Here is a 13,721-nt window from a genome sequence, read left to right as displayed (position 1 = left end):
CCACCCTAGGTGTATGTGGCTGGCGCCTTAGCCACTTGATCCACAGGTGCCGAGCCAATTTTTCATTTTTATTTGCATATGTGAGATGATATTTGAATGGCATTGGAGGTAGCAGTTGGTATTTTTCTTCCTTTCTTTTTTGTCCTCATTTTTTCGTTGTAATTTTGGTAAAATATATATAACAAATTTACCATTTTAGTCTTTTCTTTTTTTTTTTGAGACAGAGTCTCATTCTGTGGCCCTGGTAAAGTGCCATGGCATCATAGCTCACAGCAACCTCAAAATCTTGGGCTCAAGTGATTCTCTTGCCTCAGCCTCCCAAGTAGCTGGGACTATAGGTGCCCACCACAACACCTGGCTAGTTTTTCTATTGTTAGTAGAGATGGGGTCTTGCTTTGCATAGGCTGGTCTTGAACTCCTGAATTCAGGTGATCCACCCGCATTGGCTTCCCAGAGTACTAGGATTATAGGCGTGAACCATCATCCTCAGCCGTTTTAACCATTTTTAAATGTATAATTCCATGGCATTAAGTATATTCACAGTATTGTGCAGCCATTACCATACCTTCTTGCAGAATTTACTCATCATCTCAAAATCTATACCCATTAAACAATAACTTCATTCTACCCCCCAACCTCTGGTAACCTCTGTGTCCTCTCTTCTTTTTCTTTTTTTTTTTTTTTTTTTTTTTTGACACAGAGTCTCAAGCTGTTGTCCTCTTGTCCTGAGTAGAGTGCCGTGGTGTCACAGCTCACAGCAACCTCAAACTCTTGGACTCATGCAATCCACTTGTCTCAGTTTTTCTATTTTTAGTAAGACGCAGTCTCGATTTTTGCTCAGGCTAGTCTTAAATTTGTGAGCTCAAGCAATCCACTCACCTTGGTCTCCCAGAGTGTCTGGATTACAGGCATGAGCCACTGTGCCTAGCCCCTGTGTCCTTTCTGTTGCTATAAATTTGCCTATTCTACATACCTCATATAAGAGAAATCATACAACATTTTGTCTTTTATGTCTATCTTATTTCACTTTGCATAATGTTTTTAAGATCCATCAAAATTGAAGTGTGTATCAGGATTACTTCCTCTCTAAGGCTGAATAATATTCTGTTATATGTATGTACCACTTCTTTATCCATTCATCTTTTTTTTTTTTTTTGAGACAGAGTCTCATTATGTTGCCCTCGGTAGAGTGTAGTGGCGTCACAGCTCACAGCAACCTCAAGCTCTTAGGCTTAAGCGATTCTCTTGCCTCAGCCTCCTAAGTAGCTAGGACTACAGGCACCCGCCACAACACCTGCCTATTTTTTTGTTGCAGTTGTCATTGTTGTTTAGCTGGCCCAGGCCAGGTTTGAACCTGCCAGCCTCAGTGTATGTGGCCGGCGCCCTACCCATGGAGCTATGGGCACTGAGCCATATCTATTCATCCTTTGATGGACATTTGGGTTGTTCCCTCCTTTGGACTATTGTGAGTAATGCTGCTATGAGTTTGGTGTACAAGTGTCTATTTGAGTCTCTGCTTTCAGTTCTTTTGGGTATATACCTAAGAGTGGAATTGCTGAATCAGATGGTTATTGTTTAACTTTTTAAAGATATTTCTCAATTTTTAAGAACTTTTTTTTTTTTTTTTTGAGAAAGATTCTCACTTTGTCATCCTTGGTAGGTGCTGTGGTGTTAGAGCTTATGGCAACCTCAAACTCATACCCATACCCAGCCCAGTGTTTAAGAACTTTTTAAAGGCCAGAGATGGTGGCTTATGCCTGTAATCCTAGCACTCTGGGAGGCCAAGGACAATGGATTGCCTAAGCTCAGGAGTTCGAGACCAGCCTAAGCAAGAGTAAGACCTCGACTCTACTGAAACTGAAAAAACTAGCTGAGCATTGTGGTAGGCACCTGTAGTCTCAGTCACTTGGGAGGCTGAGGCAAGAGAATCACTTGAGCCCAAGAATTAGAGGTTGCTATGAGCTATGCTGTCACGGCACTCTAGCCTGGGGCAAGAAAATTAAACTCTTATTTCAGAAAAAAAAAACACATAAATAGGTATAGATGGTACACATGCAGGCACAGGCACACCTTACCCCTACTGCTGTAGATTTTGATTCAATTTGGAATGATGTTTGGACATTTATATTTTTAACAGACTTCCTGGATGATTCTGATTCACATCCAAATTGATAACCCTCTGACTTAATTTGTTTTCTAGTTCCCTTTTGGCACTATACCAGCTCTTAACGTATTTGTGTTTTCATGTGCTTTTTAGAAATTGCATAACATTTGATACTTTTTATGGTTATTATATTCGTTTTGCCTCCCTACTCTACCATGGAATTTTTTTTATTTCTCATAGAAGGGGAGCACAGTTTATATTTCCTTTTTTCTTACTTTTCAGACTTAGAGTCCAGGTGTCAGAAATTTCTCCAAAAAGATATCTTTGAGATAGAGTCATTCAGTTGGGAGATAATGGAAAGCCTTAACTGCTGTGATCTTGAGGGCTCCCGTTTTAGAGATGACTGGGAATGCAAAGGCCAGTTTGAAAGACAAGAAGTGCCACAGGAGCGCTATTTCAAGCAAGTCAAAATCACCTATGAGGACATGCCCACTTTCAAGCCTCATGTATCTCTACATCAGAGCAGTGAGACCAGTGAGAAACTGATTGAATGTAATGAATGTGGGAAAGCATTTAGCCGTGGCTCACACCTTGTTCAGCATCAGAAAACTCACACTGGTGAAAAACCCTTTGAATGTAAGGAATGTGGGAGGGCTTTTAGTCGGACCTCGCACCTTGTTCAGCATCAGAGAATTCATACGGGTGAGAAACCCTATGACTGTAAGGAGTGTGGAAAGGCCTTCGGTCGTGCTTCAGAACTGATTCTACATCAGAGACTTCACACTGGTGTCAAACCCTATGAATGTAAAGAATGTGGAAAGACCTTTAGGCAGCATTCACAACTTATTCTGCATCACAGAACTCATACAGGCGAGAAACCCTATGTATGTAAAGACTGTGGGAAGGCTTTTATTCGTGGTTCCCAACTTACTGTTCATCGGAGAATTCATACAGGTGCTAGGCCCTATCAGTGTAAAGAATGTGGGAAGGCCTTCAGACAGCATTCGCAGCTTACTGTACATCAGCGAATTCATACTGGGGAGAAACCCTATGAATGTAAGGAGTGCGGAAAGGGCTTTATTCACAGCTCAGAAGTTACTAGACATCAAAGAATTCATTCTGGGGAGAAACCCTATGAATGTAAAGAATGTGGGAAGGCCTTCAGGCAGCACGCCCAGCTTACCCGACACCAGAGGGTTCATACTGGTGACAGACCTTATGAATGTAAGGACTGTGGGAAGGCCTTTAGTCGTAGTTCATACCTTATTCAACATCAAAGAATTCATACAGGTGACAAACCCTATGAATGTAAAGAATGTGGGAAAGCCTTCATTCGTGTTTCACAATTGACTCATCACCAGCGAATTCACACTTGTGAGAAACCCTATGAATGCCGGGAATGTGGAATGGCCTTTATTCGCAGTTCACAACTTACTGAACATCAGAGAATCCATCCTGGTATCAAGCCTTATGAATGTAGAGAATGTGGGCAGGCCTTTATACTTGGCTCACAGCTCATTGAACACTACAGAATTCATACTGGTTAGAAGACCTTGAATGATAGGAATATAGAAAAGCTTTTATGTGGAATTCACACCTGGCTCAATACTATATGACTTTTAATGCAATTAATATCAAAAAACCTTCACTTGTTACTTCTGTTATGGAACATGAGAGAACTCATACCAGAAGAAAATTCAATAAATGTGGGAATTCTTTTTGCCTCAGTCACTGTTTACTAAGCATCTGAGAACCTACACTTAAAAAAATAAAAAATTAATATGAATATGGAAAGGCCTTCTATTGCCACCCAAAACATGTTAGGTTTCCGAGAATTCTAATTGAAAATGACTGTATTAAAAAGTTTTGTGGGCTGGGCATGATGGTTCACACCTGTAATCCTTTGGGAAGCTGAGGCAGGAGGATCACTTGAATCTAGGCATTCCAGGCCAACCTCTACAAAGAATAGGGTGTGGTGGCTGTGGCCTGTAGTCTTCGCTACTTGGGAGGCTGAGGTGGGAGAACAGCTTGAGCCCAGGAGTTTGAGGATGTAATGAGCTGTGATATACCATTCTAGCCTGGGATATAGCATGAGACCCTATCTAAAAAGAGAGAGATTTTGTAAATATGCCTTTTATGGTGGCATGTACCTTATTTAACATCATCCCACTTTCACTGACTACTCTGTAGCAATGGGGAAGTTATGTAATCTCTCTGTCCTTCAGTTGATTTATTTTTAAGGGATGATAATTACACCTACCTAATAGAATTTTCATGAGGACTAAATTAGATATTTTAGATAAAGCCTTAGGAGAAATATGTGGCACATAGATGTGCTCAATAAATATTAGCTGGCTCGGCGCTTGTGGCTCAACTGGCTAAGGAGCCGGCCACATACACCTAGGATGGCGGGTTCGAATCCAGCCCGGGCCCGCCAAACAACAATAATGGCTGCAACCAAAAAATAGCTGGGTGTAGTGGCGGGCGCCTGTGGTCCCAGCTACTTGGGAGGCTGAGGCAGGAGACTCACTTGAGCCCAGGAGTTGGAGGTTGCTGTGAGCAATGAAGCCATGGCACTCTACCCAGGGGAACAGCTTGAGGCTCTGTTTCAAAAAATAAATAAATAAATAAATATTAGCTGTTTTCATTGATGTTAGTATCAGTGTCACCATTAAGCAGTTCATGAGAGAAGGGCCTTATGAATGTATCATATATATAAAGCCTTCATAACCACTTGTCACATAATTTATTCAGAAAAACAATGGTAAAGTATAATTATTATGTGGCCTTCATTCAAAAGGCTAGAAACTTAGAAGATTAGAAATTACATAAGAAGCCGGGCATGGTAGCTCACACCTGTAATCCTAGCACTCTAAGAGGCCAAGGTGGGTGGATTGCCTGAGCTTACAGGTTCAAGACCAGACTGAGCAAGAGTGAGACCCCCACTCTCTAAAAATAGCCAGGTGTTGTGGCAGGCACCTGTAGTCCCAGCTACTTGGGAGACTGAGGCAAGAGGATCATTTAAGCCCAAGAGTTTGAGGTTGCTGTGAGCTATGATGCCACAACACTCTACCGAGGGCAACATATTGAGACTCTGTCTCAAAAAAAAAAAAAAGAAAAAGAAATCCAATCATTTTCTAAAACTACCTCTAAAAGAGAAAACTAAAATTATGAACTAGAAACGAATGAGTAAATTCTGCATATCAAAACCAGTATAAATGCTTCTTTTTTCTTTATTGGTTTTCAGAATCATGAGTTGGTCCCCCAACATTCTGCCATTGTAGCCAATGAATTTGCTCATGGAGATGTGGGGCACGGGAATGATATTTAACGTGTTTAAACCTTTTCAAGTTGCACTTCAATAATGCCCAAATTGTCCCACATTTGGTGTGTGAAAGCCTCCTCCAGATGGCTCCTGTGTCCTTTTGATATGACCTCAGTGGCCTTTGAGCATTTGCTTGTTCCAAACTTATCTTGTTCACTTCCTGTCTCCCACCTTGACATAGCCATGTTCCTATGAACCCTCTTTTCCTTTTGGTGTTTTGGTACTTTCCCACATGGTATTTGAAAACCACAAGCGGTTGCTAGGAGTGTTTCAGGCTTCTACGTGGCCATTTTTAAGATGTATATACATTTTAAGTCATTTTATAGATATTGCTTAAGTGCCTTCAGGAAAATTATGCATCCATACCTCTGCCTACAGAGACCCCAACGCACCACACCCTGGGGAGCACGTTTATTTTGACCACTTAACAGGTAAAAAATGGAAAAGTCACTTTTGTTTTCATTTGCATTCGTTTGATAATGATTAATCCAGATGACCATTTGTTTACATATTTGCTGACCATTGGTATTGCTTTTAGCATAGTAGGTTCTCAATAAACTTGTTAATTAAAAAGTAATTGTATGATCATTCCTTTGTTCATTTAATATTGGGGTGGGCATATTTTTCTTACTTAAAAAGAGCTATTTGGGGGGGGCACCTGTGGTGCAAAGGAGTAGGGTGCCAGCCCCATATGCCGGAAGTGGCGGGTTCAAACCCAGCCCCAGCCAAAAACTGCAAAAAAAAAAAAAGAGCGATTTTGGAGAGGATTAAATGTATGTAAAAGTTCCTAGCACAATGTCTAAAACTCAAGTGTTAGTTCCCTTCCATGTTATTTGTACATGTTTTCATTTATCTCTCTGATGGCTGGCTTTGTTTCCTACTTTAAGAGTTAAAGCACAGGGTGCAGTGGCTTATGCCTATAAATCCTAGCACACTGGGAGGCCAAGGCAGGAGGATCACCTGAACCAGGAATTTGAGGTTGCTATGAGCGAGGCTGATGCCATAGCACTCTCACCTGGGCAACAGAGTGAGACTCTGTCTCAAAAAAAGAAATCGTAAAAGAAGTCCATCGGGTTGAAATGAAAAGACACAAGACAGTAATTTAAAGCCAAATGTAGAAATAAAGATCTTTGATATAGGTAAACACATGGGCAATTATAAAAGCTAATGATATTGTAACTTTGGTTTATAATTCCACTTTTTGTATTATACATGATTAAAAGAACTAATGCATTTTTTAAAAAAATTATTACTCTGGGGTGGCACCTGTGGCTCAGTGGGTAGGGCACCCTCCCCGGCCCCATATACCAAGGGTGGCGGGTTTGAACCCAGCCCTGGGAAAACTGCAACAAAAAATAGCTGGGCGTTGTAGCAGGTGACTGTAGTCCCAGCTACTTTGGAGTCTGAGGCAAAAGAATCACCTAAGCCCAGGAGTTGGAGGTTGCTGTGAGCTGTGATGCTATAGCACTCTACCAAGGGCGATAAAGTGAGACTCTGTCTCTAAAAAAAAAAAAAAAAATTATTACTCTGTTTTCGGACACACAATGCATAAAGATGTAATTTTGTGACATCAGTAACCGAAAGTGGGTGGGGACAGCTGTATAGGAGCAAAATTTTTGTATGCTATTGAGGTTAAGTTGGGATAAATTAAAGTGTTATAAATTTAGTATGTCAAATGTAATCCCCATAGTAACTATATTAGGCTGCTTGGACTGTCATAACAAAATACCACACAACTGGGTTGCTTAAGCAACAGAAATTTATTTTCTTACAGTTCTAGGAGGCAAGAAGTCCAAGATTGAGGTGGCATCAGGGTTGGTTTCTGGCGAGGCCTCCCTTTCTGGTTTGTATAGGGCCACCTTCTCTGTGTCCTCACGAGGCCTTTCCCCTCCTATTTTTTCAGAGACCTTCTCCTCAGGGCCACTGTTTCTCTATCTCCCTATCAGATTAGGTTCCTAATGACTTCATTTAACCTTAATTACCTTCATAAAGACCCTATTGATACAGGGTTCCCCCATTCAGGTCTGGACAGTGACCCAGGTTTCTTAGGCCTGGGCAGTTTCAAGTAAGGGCCTCTTCTGAAGTGTATGCCCTGCCATTTTGCCAGGAGCTAGAGAAACTGCATTCATTCATTCATTAATACACTCATCAACATTGAAGTCTGCCAAGTCCTGGCCAAATGTAATTCTCAAGACTTCCCTTTTTTACAAAACAGTATAGATCCCCCTAGACCAGTGGTTCTCAACCTTCCTAATGCCTCCTAATGCCGCGACCCTTTAATACAGTTCCTCATGTTGTGGTGACCCCTAACCATAAAATTATTTTCGTTGCTATTTCATAACTGTAATTTTGCTACTGTTGTGAATCGTAATGTAAATATCTAATATGCAGGATGTATTTTCATTGTTTCAAAGGGGTCGCAACCCACAGGTTGAGAACTGCTGCCCTAGACAAAAGACCCTTGGGAGACTTCCCACTTGGGTCTTTTCCTCTGCTGTGAGCTCTGTGCTTTTTATTCCTTTCTATCTAATGAATCCTGTCTTACCACTGATCCATGGTCCATGGGTTCATTCTTCGAATCTCCTAGACCAAGGACCTAGGACCTACTGCAGAAAGAAATTCTATCAATATTATCACCAAATACAGACATTGTGCTTGCTTCAGAAGCACATACGCTAAAATTGGAACAATACAGAGATTAACTTGGCCCCTGTTCAAGGATGACACACAAATTCATTCCATATTTTTAAATTATGTTGATATGTTATGGTAGAACTAGGATCTTTTACAGAAAAAAAACTGCAAAAAATATATACACCAAAGAAGAGAAAAAGAAACAAATACAGATATATTGACGGTTAGGACTTCAACTTACGAATTTGAGATAGGAACACAATTCAGTGAAACAGTTCACGAAATTGTGAATTGTACAACAACAAAAGCCACTGCATTGTACTTTTTTTTAAAATTGAAACAGAGTCTCACTTTGTCACCCTTGGTAGAATGCTATGGCATCATAGCTCATGGCAACCTCAAACTCTTGGGCTCAAGTGATTCTCTTCCTCAGCCTCCCTAGTAGCTGGGATTACAGGCACCTGCCACAATGCTCGGCTATTTTTTTTTGTTGTTGTTTGTTTGTTTAGCCGGACTGGGCTGGGTTCAAACCCACCAGCCCCAGAGCAGCATGTGGCTGGCGCCCTAATCACTGAGCTACGGGCACTCAGCTGCATATACATTTTTAAACGGTTAAAATTTGTCCATAGTTCTAGCTTTTGGGGGAGAGGGGTTCGCTGAGGCAGAATAACTTCAGCTCAGGAGTTCAAAGTTACAGTGAGCTATGATGTCACTGCACTCAAGCCTGGACAATAATTTTTTTTTTAATTAGACAGAATCTCTTAATGTTGCCCTGGGTAGAGTACCATGGTGTCGTCATAGCTCACAGCAACCTCCAACTCTTGGACTCAAGCCATCCTCCTGCCTCAGCCTCCTGAGTACATGGGACTGGAGGCTCCTGCCACAACAGCTGGCTGTTTTTCGAGACAAGGTTTTGCTTTTGCCCTTGCTCAGGCTACTCTCCAACTTCAGAGCTCAAGCAATCCACCCACCTTGGTCTCCCAGAGTACTGGGATTATAGACGTGAGCCACTGCACCCAGCCCAATAAAAATTTGTTATTAAAAAAAAATTGGTAAGGCTTGGCCCCCCATAGCACAGTGGTTATGGCGCCAGCCACATGCACTGAGGCTGGTGGGTTCGAACCCGGCCCAGACCAGCTAAACAACGACAACTGCAACCAAAAAATAGCCAGGCATTGTGGCAGGGGCCTGTAGTCCCAGCTACCTGGGAGGCTGAGGCAAGAGAATAGCTTAAGCTCAAGAGTTGGAGGTTGCTGTGAGCTATGACACCAATGACACTACGGCACTCTACCGAGGGCAACATAATGAGACTCTGTCTCCAAAAAAAAAACAACCAAAAAACAAAAAACCAAATTGGTAAGAAAAATAAAATGGTTAAAATGGTGAAGATTATGTTTTGATAACTTTATCACAATAAGACAGGTGAAGTACATGCACTAATATTGACTAATATTAGACAAAGGAGACTTCAGATTGAGGAATGTAGAGATAAAGACAGTTCATAATGGTAAAGGTATATGATATGGCTCAGCGCCTATAGCACAGTGTTTACTGTGCCAGCCACATACACCAAGGTTGGTGGTTTCAAACCCAGCCCAGCCAGCTAAATCAACAATGACAACTGCAACAAAAAATGGCCAGACATTGTGTTAGGTGCCTGTAGTTTCAGCTACTCGGGAGGCTGGGGCAAGAGAATCACTTAAGCCCAAGAGTTTGAGGTTGCTGTGAGCTATGATGTGACAGCACTCTACTGAGGGCAACATAGTGAGACTCTGTCTCAAAAAAAACAAAAGGGGGCTCAGTGCCCATTGCACAGTGCATGGGGCATCAGCCACATACATCAAGGCTGGCAGGTTCGAACCTGGCCTGGGCCAGCTAAATAACGACAACGACAACAAAAAAAATATCTGGGCATTGTGGCAGGCACCTGTAGTCTCAGCTACTTGGGAGACTGAGGCAAGAGAATAGCATAAGCCCAAGACTTTGAGCTTGCTGTGAGCTATGATGCCAGAGCACTCTACTGAGAGTGGCACAGTAAGACTCTATCTCAAAAAAAAAAAAAAATGATAAAGTATAAGTTCATTAAGGGTGGCGCCTGTGGCTCAAAGGAGTAGGACACTGACCCCATATGCCAGATGTGGCGGGTTCAAACCCAGCCCCTGACCAAAAACTGCAAAAAAAAAAAAGTATAAGTTCATTAAGAGGACAGAACCAGCCAGGTGTGGTAGTTCACACTTAAAATCCCAGCACTTGGGCGGCACCTGTGGCTCAAGGAGTAGGGTGCCAGGCCCATATGCCGGAGGTCACGGGTTCAAACCCAGCCCTGGACAAAAACTGCAAAAAAAAAAAAAAAAAAAAAAAATCCCAGCACTCTGGGAAACTGAGGTGTGTAGATTGCTTGAACTCTGCAGTTGGAGACCAGCCTGGGCAAGAGGGGGACCCTCATCTCTACTAAAAATAGGAAAACCCATGCTACTAAAAATAGAAAAATTAGCAGGGTGTTGTGGTGAGTGCCTGTAGTCCCAGTTTCCCCCACAGCACTCTACCCAGGGAGACAGAGTGAGACTCTGTCTAAAAAAAAAAAAGATGTAACAATCCCAATCCCAAGTGTGTAGGACCCAGTAACAAGGCTTCTAAACACATGCAACAAAAACTGGTAAGACTGAGATAGACACATGCCCTATTTTAACTAAAGGTTTTAGTGCTTTTATATCATTAATTGACAACTATTCAACAGAAAAGTCAGTAAGGACAAAGAAGACTTGAACATCACTATCAACATGGCTAAACTCCTCAACAGTTGTAGAACACATATTCTGTTCACATGCACGTTGGCTATTCTCTCAGATAGATTGGATCCTGGGCCATAAAACAAATGTCAGTACATGTAATAGGATTGGAAACATACAAATTATGTCAGACTGCAAGGAAATTAAATTTGCGATCCCCAAATCTTTACAAATTAAAAATTAAGGGAACCAGGGTGATGCCCCAAGGCCGGCTCCTTGGGCCCCAGCTCCTCAGGTGGGGCTGGCGGGAGGGGCGAGCTGGACCCTGCAGCTGTTGAATGTTTCCCTGGCCCTCATCAACACAGAAATGTGGAGTGTTAGATCCTCATGCCAACAAGATAATGATGGTCCTGGGTGACACAGTGACCCCAAAGTTGAAGGGAAACTAAGGGGAAAGCCCAGAAGGAAAATTTGAAAATGTTTAGCTGATTTACGCCTCCAGCAAGGAACCCAGCAGAGGGAGTTAAGTCAAGAGCAAAGCCAGTTTCGAGATGCAGCCTTTTTCAGGCTGGTGGTATCGTGTTTTTGCAGCACTGTCTTCCACAGGGACAGCAGACTTGATCTGAGGGTGTCTTCCTGGCTTCCATGTGCTCCACTGATGTCAGTGCCAGCACCTTGTATAGCATTAGGTTTTTTGGTTTTTTTTTTCAAGACAGAGCCTCAAGCTATCCCCCTGGGTAGAGTGCTGTGGCTTCACAGCTCACAGCAACCTCTAACTCCTGGGCTCAAGCTAGTCTCCTGCCCCTGCCTCCCAAGTAGCTGGGACCACAGGCACCCGCCACAACGCCTGGCTATTTTTTGGTTGCAGCCATCATTGTTTGGTGGGTCCGGGCTGGATTTGAACCCGCCACCTTAGGTGTATGTGGCTGGCATCTTAGTCACTTGAGCCACAGGCGCCAAGCCATAGCATTAGGTTTGATGCAAAAAACACCAGAATTCCAATTCATGTTACACTTTGTGCAGAAAATACCAGGGCAGCTCCTGGTTCTGGAAGGGAATTTTTTTTTTTTTAGACAGAGTCTCACTCTATCATCCTCCATAGAGTGCTATGGCCTCTTAGCTCACAGCAACTTCAAACTCCCGGGCTTAAGTGATCCTCTTGCCTTAGCCACCCAAGTAGCTAGGATTACAGGTGCCAGCCAGCATACCCAACTAGTTTTTCTATTATTTTTTTTTTTTAGAAGAGGGTGTGTTGCTCTTGCTTAGGCTGGTCTCCAACTCCCGAGCTCAAGAGATCCACCTACCCTGGGCCTCCCAGAATGCTAGGATTGTAGGCTGGAGCCACTGGGCCCAGCCTCTGAAGCTTTTCTTATGAACAGATGCCATATTTGTAAAGTATGGATTGCTCAACAAAGTCCTTTAAGCCATCACAAATGCCTTCATAACTCTTGGGTAGGTGCATTTTAACTCCAGAAATAATTTATCCACATGTATTTGCTCATCTTTTTTTTTTTTCTTTTTGAGACAGAGTCTCATTATGTTGCCCTCAGTAGAGTGTCATGGAGTCACAGCTCCCAGCAACCTCAAACTCTTGGGCTTAAGTGATTCTCTTGCCTCAGCCTCCCAAGTAGTTGGGACATAGGTTCCTGCCACAACATCTGGCTATTTTTTGTTGCAGTTGTCATTGTCATTTAGCTGGCCTGGGCCAGGCTTGAACCCACCAGCCTTGGTGCATGTGGCTGGTGCTGTAACCACTATGCTACGGGCACTGAGCCTTTTTTTTTTTTTTTTTTCAAGACAAAGTCTTGCTTCATCGCCCTGGGTAGAATGTCATGGCAGCATAGCTCACAGTAACCTTCAACTTGGGCTCAAGCAATCCGCATGCCTCAGTTGTTTTTTCTATTTTTTGGTGGAGACAGGGTCTTGCTTTTACTCAGGCTGTTCTCGAACTCGTGAGCTCAGACAATCCACCTGCTTCGGCCTCCCTGTGTGCTAGAATTACAGGCATGAGCCATCATGCCCAGCCTATTTTGCTCATCTTAATTAGAACTTCTGGAGAATTAACCAATTTATCCATTTTAAGAGCAATTTGGGGCTCGGCGCCTGTGGCTCAAGCGGCTAAGGCGCCAGCCACATACACCTAAGGTGGCGGGTTCGAATCCCCAGCCCGGGCCCGCCAAACAACAATGATGGCTGCAACCCAAAAATGGCCAGGCATTGTGGCGGGCGCCTGTAGTCCCAGCTACTTGGGAGGCGGAGGCAGGAGACTCGCTTGAGCCCAGGAGTTGGAGGTTGCTGTGAGCGTGATGCCATGGCACTCTACCCAGGGGGATAGCTTGAGGCTCCGTCTCAAAAAAAAAAAAAAAAAAAAAAAGGAGCAATTTGGAGAATTTTTACTTCTTAGAAAAAACAATTTGTCACAACATCTCTTCTGTTCCTTGGCGTACCCTTTGCACTTCTTATCAAGGACTCCTATGGATTTTAATACCGATGGCTAGTTTCTTCTCTGTAAAGATATTATGTTTCCAATACTTAGGACATGGCCTGGCACACAGTGGATGTTATGTGTTCATTACATGATTATTACATGAAGAACATCTTCTGTGGGTTATAGAGGTCCTTGCAAGATGAGGTTTAAAATCTGTCTTGGGGTGGCACCTGTGGTGCAGTGGGTAGGACCCTGGCCCCATATACTGAGGGTGGTGGGTTCAAACCCAGCCCTGGCCAAACTGCAATAAAAAATAGCCGGGCGTTGTTGTGGGTGCCTGTAATCCCAGCAACCCAGGAGGCTGAGGCAAGAGAATCACCTAAGCCCAGGTGTTGGAGGTTGTTGTGAGCTGTGATGCCACAGCACTCTACTGAGGGCAATAACGTAAAACTCTGTCTCTAAAAAATGAAATCTTTCTGTCTTGCTTGATTTTGTTTGTGG

At 43.0% G+C, this 13,721-nt stretch overlaps 1 protein-coding gene and 1 pseudogene across 1 annotated transcript in view; both read left to right on the top strand.

Moving 5' to 3' along the window:
• Nucleotides 1-3,831, top strand: part of ZNF565 (zinc finger protein 565) — a 29,861-nt gene extending 26,030 nt beyond the window's left edge. The window contains exon 7 of the mRNA XM_023516896.1: nt 2,387-3,831. Coding sequence (XP_023372664.1) covers nt 2,387-3,651 — 1,265 coding nt within the window. The 3' untranslated portion in view covers nt 3,652-3,831. The remainder of the gene's footprint in view (nt 1-2,386) is intronic.
• Nucleotides 3,832-8,080: 4,249 nt separating this feature from the next.
• LOC111727336 lies at nt 8,081-8,177 on the top strand (annotated as a pseudogene).
• The last annotated feature ends 5,544 nt before the right edge of the window (nt 8,178-13,721 follow it).

Source organism: Otolemur garnettii, unplaced genomic scaffold (assembly GCF_000181295.1).
Source record: "Otolemur garnettii isolate 467f Iridium unplaced genomic scaffold, OtoGar3 scaffold00100, whole genome shotgun sequence".
NCBI classification, from domain to species: Eukaryota; Metazoa; Chordata; class Mammalia; order Primates; family Galagidae; genus Otolemur; species Otolemur garnettii.
Note: the sequence above shows the minus strand (reverse complement) of the source record. Positions and strands in the feature narration are given on the sequence as shown.